Source organism: Hemitrygon akajei, chromosome 11 (genome assembly GCF_048418815.1).
Source record: "Hemitrygon akajei chromosome 11, sHemAka1.3, whole genome shotgun sequence".
In the NCBI taxonomy this organism is placed as follows: Eukaryota; Metazoa; Chordata; class Chondrichthyes; order Myliobatiformes; family Dasyatidae; genus Hemitrygon; species Hemitrygon akajei.
In genome coordinates this window covers 51028128-51053698 of record NC_133134.1, presented here as the reverse complement: position 1 = coordinate 51053698, position 25571 = coordinate 51028128, and the positions used below count along the sequence as shown (strand labels likewise).

General features: G+C 39.0%; 1 protein-coding gene across 3 annotated transcripts in view; it reads right to left on the bottom strand.

Moving 5' to 3' along the window:
- The window catches only part of ift70 (intraflagellar transport 70), a 93794-nt gene that overhangs the window by 51349 nt on the left and 16874 nt on the right, over positions 1 to 25571 (bottom strand). For all 3 annotated transcript variants that reach the window (XM_073060833.1, XM_073060834.1, XM_073060835.1), the window contains exons 4-5: positions 6309 to 6365; positions 192 to 327 (exon numbers count right to left, since the gene is read on the bottom strand). In XM_073060833.1, coding sequence (XP_072916934.1) covers positions 192 to 327; positions 6309 to 6365 — 193 coding nt within the window. The remainder of the gene's footprint in view (positions 1 to 191; positions 328 to 6308; positions 6366 to 25571) is intronic.

Below are 25571 nucleotides of genomic sequence, written 5' to 3'. Positions count from 1 at the left end.
AGAAGCATTTTTTTCAATAATGAAAAGACAACATATAAGAGGAGCAAATGATTTTTTTTCTAATCTGATTTTGAGGTTTTTGATTCAATGAAAGCCAAAATAATCTGGGATTTAAGTCTTAGAAAGATTTGTTTTAAAACATTTTTTCAACCAATACTTGGTTAAATTTTAGATCTATTTAGACAATTTACCTGGTTTGTAACCCACAACCTGCATGGCTGTTGTAAACTTTTTGCAGGCCTCTTCACAGTGTCCTTCCTTGTACAGCAAACACCCCAAATTAATCTCCGTGTCTGGATCATCAGATGGCTGCTGCTCTACTAGGCTCTAACATTTAAAAATAATACATTTATAGAATCAGGTAAGAAAAAAAATCTTTTTTCTAGAAACATTAATTCGAATGATGTATATTGCACACTTTATCACATATTCTTTACAATATTAAAACATTTATCTGTTAGAATGATCAGAATGCAAACTTATTTTCTGTTAGTGGTTAAGGATCTCAGAGGTACATTAAAATTATTGACAACTTACTCAACTCACTGAAGGGCTGCAATGATATATCACTGTTTGAAAAAGAGGAGAAAGATAAACCAGGAATCTATAGGCCACCCTAACAGGAATGTTGTTGCAAGCCATTATCAGAGACAAGCTAAATATGTAGATACTTTAATTACTGACAACAAACAGAAATCAAATCCAATATTCTTCAATACGTTATGCATGATACATGGAGTTTTGGAAGATATTCAATTGCAATATAGTAAGCTTATTAAGCTAACTGAATTGAGTAGAAAAATTCAGCATGAATGCAAAACTAGCTCATTGACAAGAAGCAATGTATAATGGTGGACAGATACTTTTTAGACTGAAAGTTGGTTTTCACAGAAGTTGTTTGGTCTATTATTCTTTCTGATTCTTCAATGAAGAAGAAACAATGTAAAATTTGGAAAGAGATGGAAATTCTTACAGATTTCCGTTTGGCACATAAGGGACGGTGAAAAGCAGCTTGGAGATCAACATGAGGAAGTGTTAAATGACAATTTGAGAAGGCTAAGGTGGATAAAGAACAAACATTAAAAGTTTGTTCAGACAAATTGTTAACGATAGAGGGTGAGAGTGTAAGTTGATAAGCTGGTTGAAAAACCTACTTGCTATATGCATGTATGAATAAGAGAATGAAATACAAGCATGCTAGAATTTTATAACTCACTGGTTAGATCTTAACTGGAGGACCATACAAAGAAACATTTCAGGAAAGAAGTAAATGCTTTTGAAAGAGTTTGGTCAGTTTATCAGGATGCTCATGATGGAATTTAGTTATGAGGAGAGACTGGAAAAGACTGGACTACAACCACTGTAGCCCTCCTGTCTTCATGAAAACACTCACCCATCCTGTGTCTGGATTGCACAGAAGCAAATGAACTTCAGCGTCTGTAGAAACTGTTAGTCAAGATCTGTAACTGGATCTTAGACTTCTTGATGGAAAGACCCCAGTCAGTCCAAGTTGGCAGCAATATCTCAAGCTCCATCACACTGGAGCCCCCAGGGCTGAGTGCTCAGCCCACTGCAGTTCACGCTGCTCAAACCGCAGCATCATATAATATCCTGTGGGAAGCTTTGCTAGTACTGAATTGGGGTGTGGAGGGAGGGTGTTGGGGTTTAAACTAGAGTTGCAGAGGGATCAGAACTAGAGCACCAGAGCAGATCGAGGAGTGGTTGTGGGGAAAGATGTTAAGCTACATACAAAGTCAGGAATCGAAAGGTTGAGCGTGGTGGGATTAATTTCTAAATTGGGTATATTTCAATGCAATGTAGGAAAGGCATGATGATATTGCTGCAATTAGTGAGACTTAGTTGCAGGAGGGACAGGACAGACAGCTCAATGTTCCAAGGTTCTGTTGTTTTAGATGTGATAGAGCGGGAGGAATTAAAGGATGAGGGATGGCATTACTAGTCAGGGAAAATATCACAGCAGTACTCAGACAGAACAGATGGAGAGCTCATCTACTGAGGCATTATGGTAGAACTGAGGAATAAGACAGGTATAACTATGTTAATGAGGTTATATTATAGACCACCCAACAGTCTGCGGGATTTAGGGGAGCAAATTTGTAGAGAGATCGCAGACTGTTTCAAGATACACAGGGAGATTTTAACTTTCCACCTTGACTGGGACTCCCATGCTGTAAAAAGGCTGGCGTTGGTACACAGAGGTCTGAACTAGAGACTGTGTGATACTAGATCTCCTATTAGAAAATGAGACAGGGCAGGTGACTGAAATTTGTGTAGGGGAATTCTTTGCATCTAGTGATCATAATGCCATTAGTTTCAAGATAATTATGACGAAGGAAGGGAATCTTGGCTTCCGGAGATATTGAGGCCCTGATTAAGAAAAGAGGTGCATAGCAGGTAAAGACAGGTGGGAAATGAGCTACTTGAGGAGTACAAGAAATATAAATGAACACTTAAGTAGGAAATCAGGAGGGCTAAAAGAATGCAAGAGGTTGCTCTAGCAAACAAGGTGAAGAAAAATCCCAAGGGCTTCTACACTACTGTATATTAAGAGCAAAAGGATAGGAGGAGACAAAATCGGTCCTCTGGAAGATCAGAATGGTAATCTAGGTGTGGAGCTGAAAGAGATGGGGGAGATCTTAAATGGATTTTTTTTGCATCTTTATTTACTCGGAAGAAGGGTACAAAGTCTATAGAAATGAGGTAAAGCAGTAGTGAGATCGTGGACCATATACAGATTACTGAGGAGCAGGTGTTTGCTGCCTTTAGGAAAATTAGCGTGGATAAATCTCCAGAGCCTGACAAGGTATTACCTCAGACCCTGTGGAAAGTTGGTGCAGAAATCGCAGGGGCCCTAGAAGAGATATTTAAACAATCCTTAGTGACGGGTGAGGTGCCAGAAGATTGGAGGATAGCTGATGTTGTTCTGTTGTTTAAGAAAGACTCTAGGAATCAGCCAGAAAGTTATAGGCTGGTGAGCCTGACATCAGTAATGGGAAAGTTACCGGAAGGCATTCTAATCGACTGGATATAAAAATATTTGGGTAAACAAGGACTGATTTTTCAAGAAAGTTATCAGGAAAGCTGTTGAAGGCAAGGTAGTGGATGTTGTCCACATGGACTTTAGTAAGGCCTTTGACAAGTCCCACATGGGAGGTTGGTCAAGAGAGTTTTGTCACTTGGCATTCAAGATTAGGTAGTAAATTCGATTTGATATTGGCTTCATAAGAGATGCCAGAGAGTGGTAAAAGATGGTTGTTTCTCTGATTGGAGGCCTGTAACCAGAGGTGTGCTGCAGGGTTTGGTGCTGGGTCTGTTGTTGTTTGTCATCTACTGTATATATATGATTTGGATGCTAATGTAGTAAACTGATTCAGCAAATTTGCAAAAGATACCAAGATTGGGGTGTAGTGCACAGCAAGGAAGACTATCAGAGATTGCAGTGGGATCTGGACCAGCTGGAAAAAAAGGACAGAATGGAAGTTAATGCAGACAAGTGTGAGGTGTTGCACTTTGGGAGGGCAAACCAGGGTAGGACTTACATGGTGATTGTTAGAGCACTGAGGAGTGTAGTAAGAAAGGGATCTGGGAATACATATCAATAATTCCTTAGAAGTTGTGTCACATGTAGATAGGATTGTAAATAAATCTTTTGGCACATTGATCTTCATAAATCAAGGTACTGAGTACAGGAGTTGGGATATTATGTTGAAGTTGTATAAGACGTTGGTGAAGCCTAATTTTGAAGTACTGTGTGCAGTTTTGGTCATCTACCTACAGGAAAGATATCAATAAGACTGAAGAGGAAATTAACTGGGATGTTGCCAGGTCTCGATGACCTGAGTTTTAGGGAAAGCTTGAATAGGTTAGGACTTTATTCTCTAGAGTGCAGGAGATTGAGGGAAGCATAAATAGAGGTATATAACATTATGAAGGGTAAAGAGAGGGTAAATGTAAGCAGGTTCTTTCCACTGAGGTTGGGTGAGACTTGAATTAGAGGTCATGGGTTAAGTGTGAGAGGTGAAATATTTAATGGGAATGTGAGGGGGAATTTCTTCACTCAAAGAGTGGTGAGAGTGTGGAAGGAGCTGCCAGCAGAAGTGGTGGATGTGGGTTCAATTTCAACAGTTAAGAGAAATTTGGATAGGTACATGGATTGGAGAAGTTTCTGTTTCATAGTGTTTTTTGCTTCAAAGTCTCTATTACATTTGCTGATGATACAACAGTGGTTGGCCTCATCAACAACAATGATGACTCCGCATACAGAGAGCAGGTAAATAGGCTTGTCATATAGTGTAGAAACAACAACATGAGTCCCAACATGGACCAGACAAAAAAAGATGATTGTGGACTTCAGGAAGGCACAGGTTAACCATTCTCCAGTGCACATCAATGACTCTGCTGTGGAGACAGTGAAGAGTGCAAAGTTCTTGGTATGCACGCAACAGATAATCTAACCTGAACTCAGAATATCTCTTCATTAGCCAAGAAGGCACAGCAGCATCTGCACTTTCTGAGACTGAGATGTGTAAGGCTCCCCACCCCCATTTTAACAACTTTCTAAAGGAGCACCATCAAAAGTGTTTTGTCTGACTGCTTTTTTGTGCATCACAGAAGCTGCCAAGGCATCTGACCACAAGAACCTATAAGGGATAGTAAGATCAGCTGAAAGGATTACCAGGGTCTCCTTCTCTCCCAATCGTGACATTTATTGGGACTATTTAAGAAGGGCCAGAAGTATTTTTGAGGATCTCTACCATCCATCCCACTATCTCTTTGAGCCACTACTGTCAGGAAGGAGGTACAAGGGCATCAGGACCAGGTAACAGCTTTCTCCCCCAGGCTGTGAGACTAATGAATACCCTGCCATCACTGAGGTCTCGTCATCACTAGGACAGACTGCTGTTTACTGTACTGTTTCACTGTGCTGCACACCACTTGTATTTTGAATTATATTTTATTAACTTATTTGTGCTAATATTTTGTTTTATTTGCTGGGTGTAATATATGTATTGTGGGTGCACCATGGTCTGGAGGGACAATGTTTTGTTTGGTTGTATATATGTACAGACAGATGACAATAAATGTGAAAGTGAACTTGAAAGCACATATATCACAACTAGTCACTCAAATATGAGTCTGAAGGAAAATGACACATCACCTGGTTCTTACATAATGGCGAGAAGCCTTCAACTTATGTTAGAATAGAAACAAAAATATCTGATGAACCATCTTTAAACTGATTCATTCCCCAACTTTTGGTAGCTCAGTCTTAACTAGACTAATCGAAAGTTCAAGGCTGGCAAGTACCAGCTTGGATATCCAGAGTGTTTTTTAATAGAAGGTGAAAAGAAAGAACCTGCATTTATACATGGGGTAAAGTTTCTGACTGGGCTATAAATCTGTTGCAAATTTATCATTTCAAATGAAAATAAGACCATCTCCATAAACAAGCCTTTTTTTGTTGTCTAATCCTTCACCTGTGAGAACACACTGATCTAAAAAAAAACTGAAAATAACTTCTAATAAACCGCATTGAACAATTTCAATGCTTCAGTAATCTACGCTCATCAATTTCTTAATAAAAATAAATACTTTCTATGCAAAAACTTTTACAACATATCAATTAATTCCTCAGCAACTAAGAAAACACAAATAACTTGAATTAGTGTTCCTGGGAAAATGTACAGTTCTAAACTGGAGAAGAGGCTAGTTGTGAGGACAAAATTTCATTCTGATGAATAAAATCCCAGATTAACATAAAACACTGAATAATAACTCCATACAAGTAGCTCTGACTGTTAAGCTATTAAAATGCCTAATCCTTTGTGCGTATTAAACCAAATCCATTCAGAGTGTAGAAGTGAGTGGGAAGAGTTTTCCAGTGCATTTGCTATTTTAAAAATATATTCTGACACAGAGAACAAATGTGTGAACTTCTGTAAAAATGAGGAGATGCAAAGACAAAATAGAGAGTATATGATGTAGCAAGATCTGAAGAATATACTTTGGGAGGGATACACCACCAATAATAAAAAGGAAAGGTTGAGATAACTATATTCACATGAGCATCTATGTTTATAAGCATGATAATCATTTGGTGTCTGTTGTGGCTCTCATAGATTAACTAGAACAATGTTTAAACTTCGTTTTTAGCGAGAGATGTTTTACTCATTTAAGTACAAGTCAACCCTTCAAATTCATTTATATATAGAATTTTTTTAACTTTCTAAATTCACATTAATGTTCAGGTATCCAAAACTTAATTGTAAGGATAAGGCAATTCTTACTTTTGCTCCTGTAAGGTCTTCTTCTCCATATTTAATTGCAGCTTGTAGTTTCAACACCTGATTGAGAAAATCAAATTTTATTTATGCTTACATACTTTTAACAAAATTACTACTAAAACAGTAACCCACAGCTTCTGATCAGCTTCACCTTTTTTGTGTAATTTATTTGAAAGCAGCAAAGCCAGGACAAAACTTTACAGGGCCTCTAGCTAGTTCAAAGTCAAAATCAAAGTAAATTTATCATCAACATATGTACAGAATATGTCACTATATACTACCTTGAGATTCATCTTCTTGCTTGCATTTACAGAAAAACAGAAAAATAAAATATAACTTATGAAAAGCGATACATAAACAAAGACTGACAACAAACCAATGTGCAAATGAAAAATAAATAAATAATATATAGAATATGAGTTGTAGAGTCCTTAAAAGTTAGTTTGTAGATGGTGGAATCAGTTTAGAGTTAAGGGGAGTGAAATTATTCACGCTGATTCAGGAGCCTGATAGTGGTAGGGTAATAACTGTTTCTGAACTTGGTGGCTACGGACCTAAGGGTCCTGTGCCTTTTGCCTAATGGTAGCACTGAGAAGAGAGCATGGTCTAGATGGTGGGGTTTCTTGATAATGCATATGGCCTTTTTGTGGTAGTGCTCCTTGTAAATGTGCTTAGTGGTGGAGAGGGCTTTGCCTGTGATGAACTGGGCTGTATTCATCATTTTCTGTAAACTTTTCTGTTCCTGGGTATTGGTGTTCTCATACCAGGCCACGATGCAACCAGTCAAGATAATGTTCACTGTGCCACTATAGAAGTTCGTCAAAGCTTTAGATGACATGCTGAATCTACTAGCAAAGTAGAGATGCTGTCGTTCCTCTGACATGATAATACCAAGAAATCTAAATTTACAGATCCTGTCCTCCTCTGATCCCCTAATGAGGACTGGCTCATGAACCTTCGATTTCTTCCTCCTGTAGTTGATCATCAGCCGTGGGATTTTGCTGACTTTGAGTGAGAGGTTGCTGTTGCACCCTTCAGATTACAGTCTGTCAATTCATCACTACATTTGATTTCGCCAACAACAGCAATGTCATCAGCAAATTGAAATACACCACTGGAGCTGTACTTAGCCACACAATCACAGGTAAAAAGCAAGTGGAGCAGGGGGCTAAGCACACATTGCCCGGTAGTAAGAATCAAGATATGAATATCACTGTAACAAATATGGGGAGGAGATAGGGAGAGGATGAGAAGCTCCAACCTTTGCAGTAATCGAACAGTTACTGCAAGTATGGATAAAGACTGCAGTACAAATTGCTCAGAACATCCTGGTAAATTGGTTCCAAATGGAGAACTGAGAAAAAGTTTGCAATAAGGCATAAAGTAGTTGGGGAACTCATATTGTACTTTCCTCTTAGTACTAGAGTCCTGAAAGCTGATTTGTTTGCCCTTTGCCAAGTTAAAAATATCTCATCATGGCTAGAGAAATACTTTGAGATAGATATTCTTCTTGTTATGGTGACTTAAGGGAAATAACATAGCTAGAACTAGGAAAGAGGATCTGCTGATGAAAGTTTGAAGACCAAGCATGCAAATTAAGAAAAGGCAAATCTTTAAGTTAATCTCTAGGTTACCAAGCAACTCATGAGCAAGGTGGTACAGAAAGGCAGCCAGGTACTGGAGGAACTAAGCTCTAATCAGCAGGTATGAAACTCCACACCCAGATACCTTCCCTATTATTGCGGAAGATTTCAACCAGGCCATCTTGAAGTAATCTCTGAATAACTATTACCAACAGATCACCGATGGAAAAAGAGGAACCAACACACTTGATCACTGTTATACCACCACCAAGAACACTTATCATGCCATCCCATGCCCACACTTCAGTGGTGAAGACCAAAAAGGTATGGTCAAAGGAAGTGAAGGAGCAGATACAGGACTGCTTTGAGTCAGTGGATTGGATAATATTCAGGGATTAATTTTCAAATCTGAATGCATAAGCCACAGTTGTCAGCGACTTCACCAAAACCTTTGCGGACGAGTGTGTGCCTTCGAGTACATACCAGACACACCCAAACCAAAAGATGTGAATGAACCCGGAGATTCGTAATCTGCTGAAAGCAAGACCTGTGGCATTCAAGACCGGTAATCCAGAACTATACAATGTCCAGGTATGATCTACCGAAGACTATTTTAAGGGCAAAAAAACAATTCTGATTGAGATTAGAGACGGAATCAGATGCACATCAGCTTTGGCAGGGTTTGCAGCAACTTACTTCCTGCAAAGCAAATACTGGTAAGAAAAAATTTTCGAATGAAAGAAGGACACTCTGTGGCGGACAAGTGAAGTCAGAGCCAAAGTAAAAGCAAAAGAGAGGGCATACAAGGAAGCCAACGTTCATGGCATGATAGAGGATTGGGTAGCTTTTAAAAACTTGCAGAAGGAAACTAAGAAGGCCATTAGGAAGGAAAAGATGAATAATGAAAGGAAGCTGGCAACTACTATCAAAGAAGATACTAAAAATTTTTTGAAGCATATAAAGGGTAAAAGAGAGTTGAGGGTAGATATAGGACCAATAGAAAATGACACTGGGGATATTGTAATGAGAGACGCACAGATGGCAGAGGAACTGAAGGCGTATTTTGCATAGGTCTTCACAGTGGAAGACATCTGCAGAATACCAGACATTCAAGAGTGTCAGGGAAAATTATGACTGAGAAGGTGCTCAGGAAGCTTAATGGTCTGAGAGTGGATAAATCTCTTGGACCTGATGGAACGCACCCTTGGGTTCTGAAGTCATTAGCTGGACAGATTGTTGAGGCATTAACAATGATCTCTCAAGAATGGATAGATTCTGGCATTGTACCAGATGACTGGAAAATTGCAAATGTTACTCTGCTATTGATGGGAGGCAGCAGAAAGGAAACTATAGACCTGTTAGCCTGACATCAGTGTATGGGAAGTTGTTGGAATTGATTGTTAGGGATGAGATTACAGTATACCTGGAGGCACATGACAAGATAGGCCAAAGCCAGCATGGTCCCTGAAAGGAAAATCCTGCCTGACTAACCTACTGAAATTTTTTGAGGAAATTACGAGCAGGGTAGACAAAGGAGATGCAGTAGATGTGGTGTACCTGGATTTTCAGAAGGCCTTTGACAAGGTGCCGCACAGGAGGCTGCTTAGCAAGATAAGAGCCCATGGAATTACAGGGGAGATCCTAGCATGGGTGGAGCATTGGCTGATCGGCAGAAAACAGAGAGTGGAAATAAAAGGATCCTATTTTGGCTGGCTGCCGGGTACCAGTGGAGTTGGGACTGCAGCTTTTTACAATGTATGTCAATGATTTGGACTATGGGATTAATGGATTTGTGGCTAAATTTTCCAATGATACAAAGATAAGTGGAGCAGCAGGCAGTGTTGAGGAAACAGAGAGCCTGCAGAGAAATTAGATAGTTTAGGGGAATGGGCAAGGAAGTGGCAAATGAAATACAATGTTGGAAAGTGTATGGTCATGTACTTTGGTGGAAGAAATAAACGGGCAGACTATTATTTAGATAGGGAGAGAATGCAGAGATGCAAAGGGACTTGGGAGTCCTTGTGCAGGATACCCTAAAGGTTAACCTCCAGGTTGACTCGGTGGTGAAGAAGGCAAATGCAATGTTGGCATTCATTTCTAGAGGTATAGAATATAAGAGCACGGATGTGATGTTGAGGCTCTATAAGGCACTCGTGAGACCACACTTGAGAGTATTGTGTGCGGTTTTGGGCTCCTTTATTTTAGAAAGGATATACTGAAATTGGAGAGGGTTCAGAGAAGGTTCATGAGAACGTTTCCAGGAAAGGGTTACTGTATGAGGAACGTCTGGCAGCTCTTGGGCTGCATTCCCTGGAATTCAGGAGAATGAGAGGGGACCTCATAGAGACATTCCAAATGTTAAAAGGCCTGATCAGATTAGATATGGCAAAGGGGAGTCTAGGACAAGAGGGCACGGCTTCGAGATTGAAGGATGTCCATTTAGAACAGAGATGCGGAAAAATTGCTTTAGTCAGAGGGTGGTAAATCTGTGGAATTTGTGGCCACGAGCGGGTGTGGAGGCCAAGTCATTGGGTGTATTTAAGGCAGAGATAGATAGGTTCTTGATTAGCCAGGGCATCAAAGGGTATGGGAAGAAGCAGGGGAGTGAAGATGACTGGAACAATTGGATCAGCCCACGATTGAATGGCAGAGCAGAATCGATGGGCCGAATGGCCTACTTTTGCTCCTATATCTTATGGTCTAACATTATGAGTATCTGGGATGCTTTGCTCCTAGTTGGGTTTAATGCCTTTTATGCATGCTTTGAAAGGGAGAATAAAACTACACCTGTACGAATCCCTGCAGCATCTGGTGATGCTGTGATCTGTCTTGGAGGCTGATGTCATAACATCTTTCAAGGCATTAGGCTCTGGTAGTACCTAGTGAGGCTCTGAAAACCTGTGCCAACCAACTGGTTGGAGCATTCAAAGATGTCTTCAATCTCTCAGTGTTGCCATTGGAGGTTCCCACTTACTTCAAAAGGGTGACAATCCAAGAAATGCCCAAGAAGAGCAGGGTGAGCTGCCTCAACAATGACTTAGATGAATTGCTTTGTGAGGTTGGTCATGGCTGGAACCAAATTCTGCTTAAGTAAGGACCTGGACATGTTGCAGTTTGTCTATTGCCACAATAGGTCTACAGTAGATGCAACCTCACTGGCTCTTCACTTGGATCACCTGCACAATAACAATACCTATGTCAGGATTCTGTTTATTGAATACAGGTCAGCATTCAACATAATCATACCCTCAGTTCTAATCAATGAGATCCAAAACGTGGGACTCCGTACTCCCTCTGCAAATGGATCTTTTACTTTCTCACCGGGAGATCATAGTCTGTGTGGATTGGAAATAGCATCTCTTCCTCGCTGACAATCAACACTGGTGAGACCTCAAGGATACACACTTAGCCCACTGCTCTACTCTCTCTGCACCTACGATTGCGTAGCTATGCACAGCTCAAACACCATCTATAAATTTGCGAACAGCACAACTATTGTTGGCAGCGTTTCATATATGAGGAGCAAAGTAGATCAGCTAGTTGGCTGGTATTGCAACAACCTTGCACACTCCATCAGTAAGACCAAGGAATTGGTAGTGGATTTCAGGAAGGGGAGTTCAAGAGAACATACACCAGTCCTCACCGAAGAATCAGAAGTGGAAAAGGGAGAGCAGTTTTAAGTGTCAACATCTCTAAGGATCTATCCTGGGCTGAACATACTGATGCAATTACAAAGAAGGCACAACAGCAGCTATATTTCATTAGGAGCTTGAGGAGAATTGATATGTCACTAAGTACACTTGCAAATTTCTACAGATGTACCATGGAGAATATTCTAAATAGTTGCATCAACATCTGGTAAGAAGGGGCCAGTAAACAAGATTGTAAAAAACTGTAAACTCAGCTAGCTCCACCATGGGCACTAGCCTCCCCAACACTGCGGACACCTTCAAAACACGATACCTCAAAAAAGGGTGGCATCCATCATTACCGACCTAGAACATGTCCTCTTCTCATTGGTATCATCAAGGGTGAGGCACATGAGCCTGAAGACACACACTCAATGTTTCACAATCAATGCTTCTTCTCCTCTGCCATCAGATTTCTGAATGGACAATGTACCTATGAACACTACCTCAGGCAACACAAGTGAATCTGCAGATGCTGGAAATAAATAAAAAAACACAAAATGCTGGCAGAACTCAGCAGGCCAGACAGCATCTATGGGAGGAGGTAATAACGACGTTTCGGGCTGAAACCCTTCATCAGGAGTGAAGTAACATGGGATGGTCGAGGGGGGATAAGAAGTGGGGGGAGGGATAAAGTAGAGAGCTGGGAATGATAGGCTGGAGGGAAATGGGCTGGGGAAAGGTGGAGAATTATGGGAAATAAAAGAGAAAGAAAGGTAGGACTGGGGGGAGAGATTATAGTGAGGGAGGAAAAAGAGAGAGAAAGAGAACCAGACTAAAATAATAGATAGAGATGGGGGTAAGGGTGGGGTGCAGGGGTATCAACGGAGGTCAGTGAGTTGGATGTTTATGCCGGCAGGAAGGAGGCTACCTAGGCGGGAAATAAGGTATTGCTCCATCGACCTGCGTGTGGCCTCATCTTGACGGTAGAGGAGGCCATGGACAGACATGTCGGAGTGGGAGTGGTCTGTGGAATTGAAGTGTGTGGCCACAGGGAGATCCTGCCACTGCTGGAGGACTGAGTGCCGGTGTTCGGCGAAACAGTCTCCCAGTCTACGGCGGGTCTCCCCAATGTATAAATGGCCACATCGGGAGCACCGGATACAGTATATCACCCCAGTTGACTCGCAGGTGAAGTGGTGCCTCACCTGAAAGGACATAAGAAAAACCCTGATACAAATAATGCATGAATTAAAAGCATTAAAAGTAATAAAAACAGATATTAAAAATATGAAGATTACGCTTGATAAGGTGGTGGAAAAATGAAAGAAAACGGATAAGAAAGTTAAAAAGTTGGAAGAAAAAACGGGAGACACCACTGAAAGAGTGGACAAGATGGAAGATAATATCCTTGCCTGGACATCAGAAAGAAAACAGTTGTTGGAAAAAGTAGATGTGCTTGAAAATTTGAGCAGACGAAACAATATTAAGATTGTTAGTCTTAAAGAAGGTATAGAGGGAGAAGATCCAATAAAATTCTTCCAAAAATGGATCCCGGAAATCTTGGAAATGGAAATGGGAAGCCAGTTAATTGAAATCAAAAGGGCTCATAGAGCCTTAAGACCAAAGCCCCAACAAGATCAAAATCCACGATCAATCTTGATAAAATGTTTAAGATATCAAGATAAAGAAAAGATCTTGAAGGCAGCTGCTCAAGGTGCCAGAAAGAGAAATGGGCCATTGATGATAGAAGGGAAAAGAGTTCTTTTTTATCCTGATATAAGTTACGATCTTTTGAAGAGGTGGAAGGAATTTAATTCAGTGAAAAAAAATCTTATGGGAAAAGGGTTATAAATTTATATTGAGCTACCCAGCAACACTGATAATTTTTTTGGATGATGAAGAAAGAAGATTTTTTAAGTATCATCAGAAAGCGGAGGAGTTTGTACAAGAACTTCCTAATATTCGCGAGATGCAGTAAAGAATTATGGAAATGAAATGGATTAAAGATGAAGACTGAGATAGGGATCGGATTTGATGGACATTTATGAGAAGAAGAATATACAAATATACTTTAAGTATATGATAGAAGGGGAACAAGATAAAAAAATTGAGGAATATTAATTGGGAATAGAGATATTAATTTTTTTTCTTCTTCACTTATATATATCTTTTTTTGTTGCGGGGGAAGCTGGAGGAGCTTCTGATCGATTGCTGCGGGATTCACGTGTGTAATCATGGCGATTGCCACGACCCGTAAAACGGAGGGGGGTAATGTTGTGTTTCTATTCATTCACAACATTAGTGGGGGGGTATTTTGTTATTTTTTTCTTTACTATCTATCTTTCTTCTATTTTTCTTTTTTTGCCTGGATGATTGGGGGGGAGACACATAGCAACATGGAGAATTTTAAAGAAATACCCCAAGGTATTATGAATGACTAATTTACTCTATTTTTAAAGTTTTAATGTTAATGGGCTTAATGGACCTGTGAAAAGAAAAAGAGTTTTAACATATATTAAGAAAATGAAAGGAGATATAGCTTTTTTGCAGGAAACGCATTTAACAGAGACAGAACATCAGAAATTAAAGAGAGATTGGGTTGGAAGTGTTATAACCATATAACCATATAACAATCACAGCACGGAAAACAGGCCATTCCAGCCCTCCTAGTCCGTGCCGAACTCTTAATCTCACCTAGTCCCACCTACCCGCACTCAGCCCATAACCCTCCACTCCTTTCCTGTCCATATACCTATCCAATTTTACCTTAAATGACACAACTGAACTGGCCTCTACTACTTCTACAGGAAGCTCATTCCACACAGCTATCACTCTCTGAGTAAAGAAATACCCCCTCGTGTTTCCCTTAAACTTTTGCCCCCTAACTCTCAAATCATGTCCTCTCGTTTGAATCTCCCCTACTCTCAATGGAAACAGCCTATTCACGTCAACTCTATCTATCCCTCTCAACATTTTAAATACCTCGATCAAATCCCCCCTCAACCTTCTACGCTCCAATGAATAGAGATCTAACTTGTTCAACCTTTCTCTGTAACTTAAGTGCTGAAACCCAGGTAACATCCTAGTAAATCGTCTCTGCACTCTCTCTAATTTATTGATATCTTTCCTATAATTCGGTGACCAGAACTGTACACAATATTCCAAATTTGGCCTTACCAATGCCTTGTACAATTTTAACATTACATCCCAACTTCTGTACTCAATGCTCTGAGTTATAAAGGCCAGCATTCCAAAAGCCTTCTTCACCACCCTATCTACATGAGACTCCACCTTCAGGGAACTATGCACTGTTATTCCTAGATCTCTCTGTTCCACTGCATTCCTCAACGCCCTACCATTTACCCTGTATGTTCTATTTGGATTATTCTTGCCAAAATGTAGAACCTCACACTTCTCAGCATTAAACTCCATCTGCCAACGTTCAGCCCATTCTTCTAACCGGCATAAATCTCCCTGCAAGCTTTGAAAACCCACCTCATTATCCACAACACCTCCTACCTTAGTATCATTGGCATACTTACTAATCCAATTTACCACCCCATCATCCAGATCATTTATGTATATTACAAACAACATTGGGCCCAAAACAGATCCCTGAGGCACCCCGCTAGTCACCGGCCTCCATCCCGATAAACAATTATCCACCACTACTCTCTGGCATCTCCCATCTAGCCACTGTTGAATCCATTTTATTACTCCAGCATTAATACCTAACGAGTGAACCTTCTTAACTAACCTTCCATGTGGAACTTTGTCAAAGGCCTTGCTGAAGTCCATATAGACTACATCCACTGCCTTACCCTCGTCAACATTCCTCGTAACTACTTCAAAAGTAGTTATAGCAGCTTCATTTAATTCAGAGTTGAGGGGAGTTGCAATTTTGGTTAATAAAACCTTACCAATTAAAATACAAAATGAACTAATTGATTCTGTGGGGAAATATGTGATTATAAATTGTCAAATCTTTTCATAATTATGGACTCTTATGAACATTTATGCACCAAATGAAAGTGATGCAAAATTCATACAAGAAGTTTTTTTGAATTTGGCCGACGCAAATGATAAAATATTAATAGGTGGAGATTTCAACTTTTGTTTAGATCCAGTTCTAGATAGGTCAACTAAGGCTATTACAAAATCAAAAGTAATAAAGCTAACCTTATCATTGATGAAAGACTTAAATTTGATTGATATATGGAGAAAAATTAATCCAAGAGAAAGAGATTATTCATTTTATTCAAATAGCCATAAAACTTATTCAAGGATTGATTTTTTCCTATTATCAATGAATATTCAGGATAGAGTGAAAAGTGTAGAATATAAAGCGAGAATACTGTCAGATCATTCCCCCTTGATAATGACAATGATAATGATAATGATGGATAAGGAGGAATTGATTTACAGATGGAGATTTAATTCAATTTTATTAAAACGTCAAGATTTTTGTGATTTTATGAAAAAACAGATCCAATTTTTTTTTGGATACAAACTCATATTCAGTTGATGATAAATTTATATTATGGGAAGCGATGAAAGCATATTTGAGGGGTCAGATAAGTTATACTTCTAAAATTAAGAAGGAATATATGGTAGAAATAGATCAATTAGAAAAAGAGATTACAAAATTAGAAAAAGAATTCCAAAGATATATGACAGAAGAAAAACGAAGACAACTTGTTAATAAGAAGCTACAATAATACACTCCAGACATATCGAACAGAAAAAGTAATTATGAGAACTAAACAGAAATATTATGAATTAGGTGAAAGATCACTCAAGATTCTTGCTTGGCAGTTGAAAACAGAGCAGGCTTCCAAAACAATAAATGCAATTAGAACAAGTGCAAATAAAATTACTTATAAACCTTTAGAAGTTAATTAAACTTTAAAAAAAATTTACTCCTAATTATATCAATCAGAATCACAAAATGAGATTGCTGAGATAGAATTTTTTTTTATCACAAATAACTCTTCCAAAATTGAATTCCGAAGAAAAGAAAGGATTAGATATGCCCTTTACATTAAAAGAGGTTGAAGAAGCTTTAGGATCACTTCAGAGTAATAAATCTCCAGGAGAAGATGGTTTTCCACCTGAATTTTATAAAAAATTTAAAGATTTATTAATCCCTCCCTTTATGGAGTTAATATATCAAGCGGAAAGAACACATAAACTTCCACAATCTTTTTCGACAGCGATCCTAATAGTATTGCCAAAAAAAATAGAGATCCTTTAAAACCAACATCATATAGGCCTATTTCTTTGTTGAATATGGATTATAAAATAAAAGCAAAAATTTTATCTAATAGATTATCTAAATATTTACCAAAATTAATACATATGGATCAAACAGGCTTTATTAAAAATGGACAATCGGCAGATAATGTAACTCGGTTACTTAGCATAATTCATCTGGCACAATAGAAGGAGGAAATGAGTGTGGCAGTTGCTTTGGATGCAGAAAAAGCATTTGATAGATTGAAATGGGACTTTTTATTTAAGGTATTGGAAAAATATGGGTTAGGAAAATCTTTTATAAAATGGATTAAAACCTTAAATACTAGTCCCAAAGCTAAAGTAGTGACAAATGGTCAAATTTCAACATCATTCCAGTTAACAAGGTCAACTAGACAAGGCTGTCCATTATCACCTGCCCTATTTGTATTGGCGATAGAACCATTAGCTGAATTAATTAGAACGGATCCAGATATTGTGGGCTTCAGAGTTAACCAGGAGGAATATAAGATTAATTTATTTGCTGATGATGTTCTGATTTATTTAACAAACCCATTGCATTTGTTGCATAAATTATCTTTCAGATTGGAAGAATATGGGAAAATATTAGGGTATAAAGTAAACTGGGATAAAAGTGAAATTTTACCCCTTACTAAAGGAGATTATAGTCATTGTCGATTAGTAACTCAATTTAGATGGCTGACAAATGGTATAAAATATTTAGGTATAAAAGTCGATAATGATATAAAGAATTTATATAAATTAAATTATTTGCCATTATTGAAAAAAATACAAGAAGATCTTGATAAATGGATGATGTTACCAATAACATTAGTAGGTAGAGTTAATGTTGTAAAAATGAATATATTTCCCAGATTACAATATTTATTCCAAACATTACCAATAGAACTGCCCCAGAAGTTTTTTCAAGAGTTGAATAAATGTGTGAGGAAGTTTCTTTGGAAAGGTAAGATGTCAAGAATATTGTTGGAAAAATTGACATGTAAATTTGACCTAGGAGGGTTACAACTCCCAAATTTTAAGAATTATTATAAAGCAAATCAACTTATTTGCATTTATTGCATTTTTTTTGATGAAGAAAAACCGGCATGGATTAGAATAGAGTTAGATAAGATAGAAGAAAATATACCAGAAGATTTTATATATAAATGGGAATCCAAATGGATACAGGAAAAGAATCTCTTATATTAAAACATTTGATCGATTTATGGAATAAGGTAAATGTGGATGATGAGATAAAGAAATCCTTATTAGCAAAGAGAACCCTAATTCAAAATAGACTTATTCCTTTTACAATGGATAATCAACTTTTATATAACTGGTTTCAAAAAGGGATCAGATATATAGGTGACTGTTTTGAAGGAGGTATATTGATGTCGTTTGATCAATTAAAGAATAAATATAAAATATCAAATAACATTCTTTTCTGTTATTTTCAATTAAAGGCCTATTTAAGAGATAAACTGGGTCAAACAATGTTAATGCCAAAGCCTAACGAAATAGAAACTTTAATTCAAAAATTAAAAAAATTACCTCGTGTATGTATAATTTGATTCAAAAACAGATAATTAAACCAGGAATTCATAAGTCAAGACAAAAATGGGAAACTGATTTGAATATTAAAATTGATGATAAGAATTGGTCAAGACTATGTCTTGATAGTATGACAAATACAATAGATGTCTGACTTAGATTAGTACAATACAATTTTTTTACATCAATTATATATTACACCACAAAAAATAAATAGATTAAATCCAAATTTATCTGACCAATGTTTCCAATGTAATCAAGAAATCGGTACTTTTATACACTCTACTTGGTCTTGTTTTAAAATTCAACCTTTTTGGATAAATCTAAGACTTTTACTAGAACAAATTATTGGAATACAACTTCCACATAGCCCAACATTATTTTTATTAGGCGATATTGAAGGGATAATACTGAAACCTAAATTGAATAAATATCAGAAAAAAATTATAAAAATTGCATTGGCAGTAGCCAAAAAAGCTATTGCAGTTACTTGGAAATCAGATTCATACTTAACTATGGACCATTGGAATAATGAAATATATAGCTGCATTCCACTTGAAAAAATTACTTGTAATTTAAGAAATGAATATATTTTTGAAAATTTGGCACCCCTATCTATAAAAGATAGGATTAAATATATACCGTAGATTCCGGACTACAGAGCGCACCTGATTAAAAGCCGCAGGCTCTAATTTTAGAAATAAAATCAATTTTTTAATTGTAAAGGCCGCACCGGATTTTAGGCCGCACCGCTACTTTTAAATATACATACATATCGGTAACACAAATTACGTTGCATATACTTTTTTACTGAACAGCACGAACAACATTCCAATATCTCCTAGCGACTGGTAAAAATATATATACTGCAGCCTACCAGGAAAAGTTATTGATCGACTTTAACTTAAAAGCAGCGTTTTCGCTCGGGTCTAATCGGGTCTGACGCGCTTGCGCAACGCGATCGGGTCTAATCGGGTCTGACGCGCTTGCGCAACGCGATCGGGTCTGACGCGCTTGCGCAACGCGATCGGGTCTAATCGGGTCTGACGCGCTCGGGTCTTGCTTTTCTTCGAGTATTTTCCATGTTGATGAGGGTGAGTACAAATGACTGATTTACAATAATTTAATTGTGAAAGTGCGCTTGATTTATCGTACAATTTCATTGGACCTCTGTGAACTACTCATCAATTTTATTGGTCTACTGTTACGAGGCAAAATGTTTTTGGCGGCATGAAAAAAAACCATGTATTAGCCGCTCTGGATTATAGGCCGCAGAGTTCAAAGCTGTTCAAAATGTGGGAAAAAAGTAGCAGCTTATAATCCGGAATCTACGGTAGGTCCTTTGAAGATAAAATTATTAGTTATTTGGGGGAAAAAAAAGATATATACTAAAGTTATTTTGAAATCCATGGTGCATGTGGAACCATGGACCAGAACGGATATCCTCCGATATCCAGGCAATAATTCTTTCTTTCTTTCTTTTTTTTTAGATAGGGATGTTAACGGGGGAAGGGTTAAGGGGAGGGGGGAGGGCTAATATTAATTTCCATTATTCTATCTTTCTATTCATTGTATGTCATTCTCTTAAAAATTTAATAAAAATATATATTTTAAAAAAGAAACATCAAGGAAGCTACATCAGGAAGAGACAGAGGATTACATAATGGTCATAGTGTTAAGTACAACATCTAAATGCAAGAAATTAAATACTAGAACAAATAGAGACCAGCATGATCATGTTAGAAACTAAATGTTGCAGAATATGGCTTTTATAAACAATAAGGAAAAAGAAAAGGGAAAATGTGGTTATACAGACTGACAATAAAGGACTGAGTTAAGGGAGAGTGGGAAAGGATCTTATTTGTTTTCAGAAAATCTGCATATAGAATTAGTATAGGTGGAATTAAGAAAAAAATGCAAGAACATAAACACTGGTCGAAGTAGTTTATGTATCACCAACAATTGAAAAAGTGCAGTTCAGGAGATTTGAAGAGCATACAAAATGAAGAAGAAGAAAGCCCTTAACTCCAAGTGGAGCGATCGGGGCACCATCGTGACGGCGTTTTTTAGCAGTCTTTCTTATTTTTATGAGGCTGAGTTGCTAGCTTGATGCTCAACCCAGCACGGATGGAAAGTGTGCAAGGCAGCCGGCTGGATTTGAACTCGGGAGCCTTCACTCCGAAGTCTGCCACTGATGCCACTACGCCACCAGCCAGCCATACAAAATGGGAAAGTAATAATTATGGAGTATCATTGGAAATTTAAATAGGTTAAATTTAGAGAATGCAAGAAAATGTTTCAAGTTCGTTTATTGTTATTTGACTGTACACATATATAACTAAATGAAACAATGTTCCTCCAGACCATGGTGCACCCACGAAACATGTATCACACACAGTATATTAGACGACACACTACCAGAAAAATTAATAAAATATGACCCAAGATGCATGTGAAGTGCACAGCATAAGTAAACAGTAAACAGCTGGTTGTCCTTGTGACAAGACCTCAGGTGGCAGAGTATTCATTAGCCTCACAACCTAGGGAAAGAAGCTGTTTCTCAATTTGACAGTTCTAGTCCTGATGCTCCTGTATCTCCTTCCTGACAGCAGTGGGTCAAAGAGATTGTGCAATGGGTGGTAGGGATCCTCAACAATGCTTCAGGTCCTTCATATACAATACTTCCAGTAAATATCACAAACATGGGGGAGGGAGACCCTGGTGATTCTCTTGACAGTTTTTATTATCCTCTGTAGGATCTTATGGTCTGATGTCTTGCAGGTTCTGTACCACTCAATGGTGCAGCCAGACAGGATATTCTTGATGGTGTTTCTGTAGAAAGTTGTTTGAATGGGGGTAGGGAGCCTTGCATACCTCAATCACCTCAGAAAGTGTAGACACAGCTGTGCCTTCTTGACTTATGAGGAGGTGTTTTGAGTTCGGGTTAGATTGTCTGTTATGTGCATACCAAGGAACTTTGTACCCTTCATTCTCTCCAAAGCAGAGCCATTGATGTGCAATGGAGAGTGGTCGATCTGCACCTTCCTGAAGTCCACAATAATCTTTTTTGTCTTGTCCGCTTTGAGACTCAGCTTGTTGTTCTTACACCACTTGACATGCTTCTCTACCTTCTCTCTGTATGCCAACATAACGTTGATGCTGATGAGCCCAACCACATTTTACCATCAATGAACCTGATGATGCAGCTTCAACTGGATCTGCAGCGCAGTGGTGAGTCAGCAACATGAACAGCAGTGGGCTGAATACATAGCCCTTGGGGGCAGGGGAGTGCACCAGTGCTCAGTGTGTTGGAGCCTGAGATATTGCTGCCAACTTGGATAGACTGGAGTCTTTCCATCAAGAAAGCCAAGATCCAGTTACGGAGAGGTGTGATGAGTCCCAATGAGGACATTTTACACAGCAGTCTGAGGGCTGATCATGTTAAACGCCAAGCTGAACTCAGTGAACACCATCCTGATGTATGAGGCATCGTTTCCTAGGTGGGCCAAGGCTATGGCATCATCAGTGGACTGGCTGAGCAGGATGTGAACTGGAAAGGGTCCAATATAACTGGAAGGTGGGATTTTAAATGATTCATTACCAACCATTCAAAGCACTTCATAATCATTGAGGTCAGTACCACTAGGCAGTAATTGTTTAGCCTGTTACTGTTACTCGCTTGGGCAGCAGAATGATGGTGACTGCCTTGAAGCCTGCAGTGACAGTGGACTGTTACAAAGAGATGTTAAAGATGTCCGTTAAGACCCGTCAGCTGGCCACACAATCTCTCAGCACCTGACCCGATATGTTGCCTGGCCCCGCAGCTTTGTGTGGGTTTACCCTGGCTAGGATCCTCCTCACCTTGGCTGCGGCCAGACAAGGTGACTGTTCCTCAGGGGTACAAGGGCCTTTCCTCGATGTCGCATCATTCATTGTGTCAAATTATGCATAAAAGACATTCGGCCTATCAGGAAGGGAGATGTTGTTGTCGTTGATGCGCAGGCTGACCTGTAATCTGTTATGGTTTGTATACCTTGCCACATGCGCCACCTGTCCCTGGTGTCACAAAGGTGTCTGTGGATTTTCAGTACATACTCATGCTTTGCTTTCTTGATGGCATGAGAGAGCACAGCTATTCCTGACCTTACAGTTGTCTTGTCCTCCAATATGAACACAGCATCCCGATCACTAACTTATAAGTGCATGAACCTCTGAAGTCAGCCATGTCTTCTGATTTGCCCTGGCAGTGTAGCGTTTAATCATGGTGCATCCTCAATGTATTTTCCTATGTAGCCAGTTAATGATCTTGCATATTTATCAATGTCAACACAATGATTGTAGGGAGCCACCTCCTTGAATATTCTCCAGTCCTTGATGTCGAAATAGTCCTGCAGCACTGAACTGGCACATTCTGGCCAGGTCCTGATCTCCCTGTATACTGGCTTGAATCATTTAATCATTGGTCTGTATGGAGGGATTAGCAAAATGGATATGTAGTCTGAGTATCTGAGGTGAGAGTGGAGGCAGCCTTTTCAGCTCCACAAGAGATGGCATAGACCAGGTCTAATATATATCCTTCTCTGGTTGCAAAATTGACATGCTGGTAGAACTTTGGCAGGACTGTTTATAAGTTGGCATGATTGACGTCACCCAGCAACAATAAAGAAACCATCAGAGTGAGTGGCTTGGTCGCAGTTGGTGCCGTCGAGTTCCTGCACCACTTCCCCAGCAGTAGCACAGGGGCTGGGAGGGGTGCTAGCTGTAAAGAGCAACAATCACAATGGCAGTAAACTCCCTTGGTAAGTAGAAGTGCCTGCATTACACTATTAAAATCTCTATCTGCAATGAGCAGTGGTCCATTACCACTGAGGTTTTCATGCACCAGTTCTTATTGATGTAGCCACCTAGAGATCCTCCATGAGTGTTACCGGAGGTCACAGGATTTCTGTTGGCCCAAAAGGAGATAAGGCCTTCTAACCAGATGGCCAAGTCTTGAGTGGTGTCCTGGAGCCACATTTCTATCAGGATGAGTGTTCAGTAGTCCCTCATCTCCCGCTGGTACAGACGCATATGCAGGTAATACAGCTTATTTTTTAGCAAGTAGAAACATCAGGATCGCAGGCCTGTAGGGACTTACTTTAAGTCTCATGTGAATAATGACATGCTTACTGCACTTCTGCATCCCTGCGTGCCACTTCTGAGTAGATGCTGTAGGCTGCAGCACGTTGCGAGGACCCACTCCACACATTAGGCACCTTTGTTACCTAGTTCGCTAGCAAGGTAAACGTGCAGATTTTGGTGCTCATTACGATCATCGAAAAGATGAACAGGATGAGAAATCTCACCATTGATTGGAGTTGGAGAGGCTGCTGTGACCTTGTATGCCACCATCTTGGAAGTCTAGGACTAGGAACCAAGCAAATGGTTTTAAAATTTAATATTATTTAATACAATATGGTTATTTAGTATGGTTACAGTAAATGAGGTTCTGACAAAATTGATTTTAATTTGATAGTACTTCACTGGGATTGATAGGAATTAAATCCAAAACTGGGATCGAACACAAAATGGCTCACATATGTTGGGAAATTTGCTTAAAATTGATAATGTTAAGCAAAGAGAAACATTTAAAGCAATTCTCAAATTTTCAAGAAGATTCAGTCACTGGAACAAAAAAGTCCACAGGTAAAAGTGGCAAGTCATATTAAACACTGAATAAATATGTTTCAGCAGAAATACACAAGAGGGCGATAAACATTTCAAAGAGGAAATAAATTATGCACAGATTGCTGACTGTGCCCTCAGTAGGAAATTTATCTCATTGTTATGACGATCCAGCAAGTTAAATCTGGATAACTAGAGACGTTAGGTACAGTATTAAATTGAATACAGCAGTTTAAAACATTGCCAAAAACAGTAATATGGCTTTGGACTAGCAGACGTTAAAAAATATAAAGGATAAGAAAGAAATTGGTAAGAGGGAGAAAGCAAATGAAATATACCATCAGGGAACAACTTTAAGAGTTTTTACAGGTATGCCAAGAGGAAAAAATATACCTGTGTGCTTTAGAGATAAAGAAAGGAAAAAAATTCATGAGGAGTAAGAAAATGTCAGAGACTATATTATATGTCACAGTTGGGACAATAAAAATAAGAATTATGGGCCATCATCAGTCTAATGCAGCTGGAGCACGGTAAAATAAAAGTACAAGAAAAGTTAATGGAGGGAAATACAGGACTTCAGAGGAAGGAGCTGAGAGGTTATTTTCTTTAACCGTTTAGACCAGCAAAATTATTGGATCAGCAGTTTAGAACTATGGAGGAATCTTTTGAATTTTCTACTCCGGAGGCCTGCTGATGCTCCATTGTCAAAATGATGTAGAGCCATAATCTTACTGAATGACAGAGTAGGTTCAATCTGTAAACATGTTTGTTTACACCCAGAACCAAATTAATCACTGTTGGGAGTTCGTAAATAAATTCAAGTGAAAACTTTAAAGGTCACTCTAAAAATTGCATTTGTTCTTTTTTGGATCAAAGATACTAGGGAGTATATGTTACCAAGAAAATTGAAAAACGTGCAGCCAAGAAGGTAAGCAATAACAGGTCAGGTGCCAACTTCCCTGAGAGTGACAAGAGTCCAACTCCAGAGGATTCAGGTGAGGACTCTGATGGAGCAGCTGCAAACTCTAGGCTGAAAGACATACAGTGCATAACTGAGACCTTGCCAGATCTGCCTGCACGCATACACAAACAAATCAAGGATAACTGGACTAATCCTGTTCTAAGCATGCAGAGGGCATTGGGTGGAGCTTGAAAACCACCCTTTTCAGCATGACACTAACAACCATCTCCATTTCAACATTTAGCAACTTAACTAAGATGTAGCATCAACTGACTGAGACTTCTTCTTCCATGACAGCACAGGCAGAAGTTGCTTAATGGTCAGCAAGCACAGAAGAAATTCTGCCTGTTGATTTGGGTGCTGGTTTTGAAGCAAAGATTTGGAGAGCTTGACAGAGCTCCATCAATCCATCCTGAGACAACTTAATAAGATTCACGAGGTGCTGTCTATGAAAATGGACAATAATAAATGGAATAAAGATAAGATGGAACTAAGATGCTTGGGTTGAACTTGTTTATGTTCAGTAGTCCTCCAGGCAGCAGGTCCCGAAATCAGATCCAGGGCCTACTGAATGACAAATATACCTCATCTGTCACTCTGCTGCAATCCCAAAATCCTT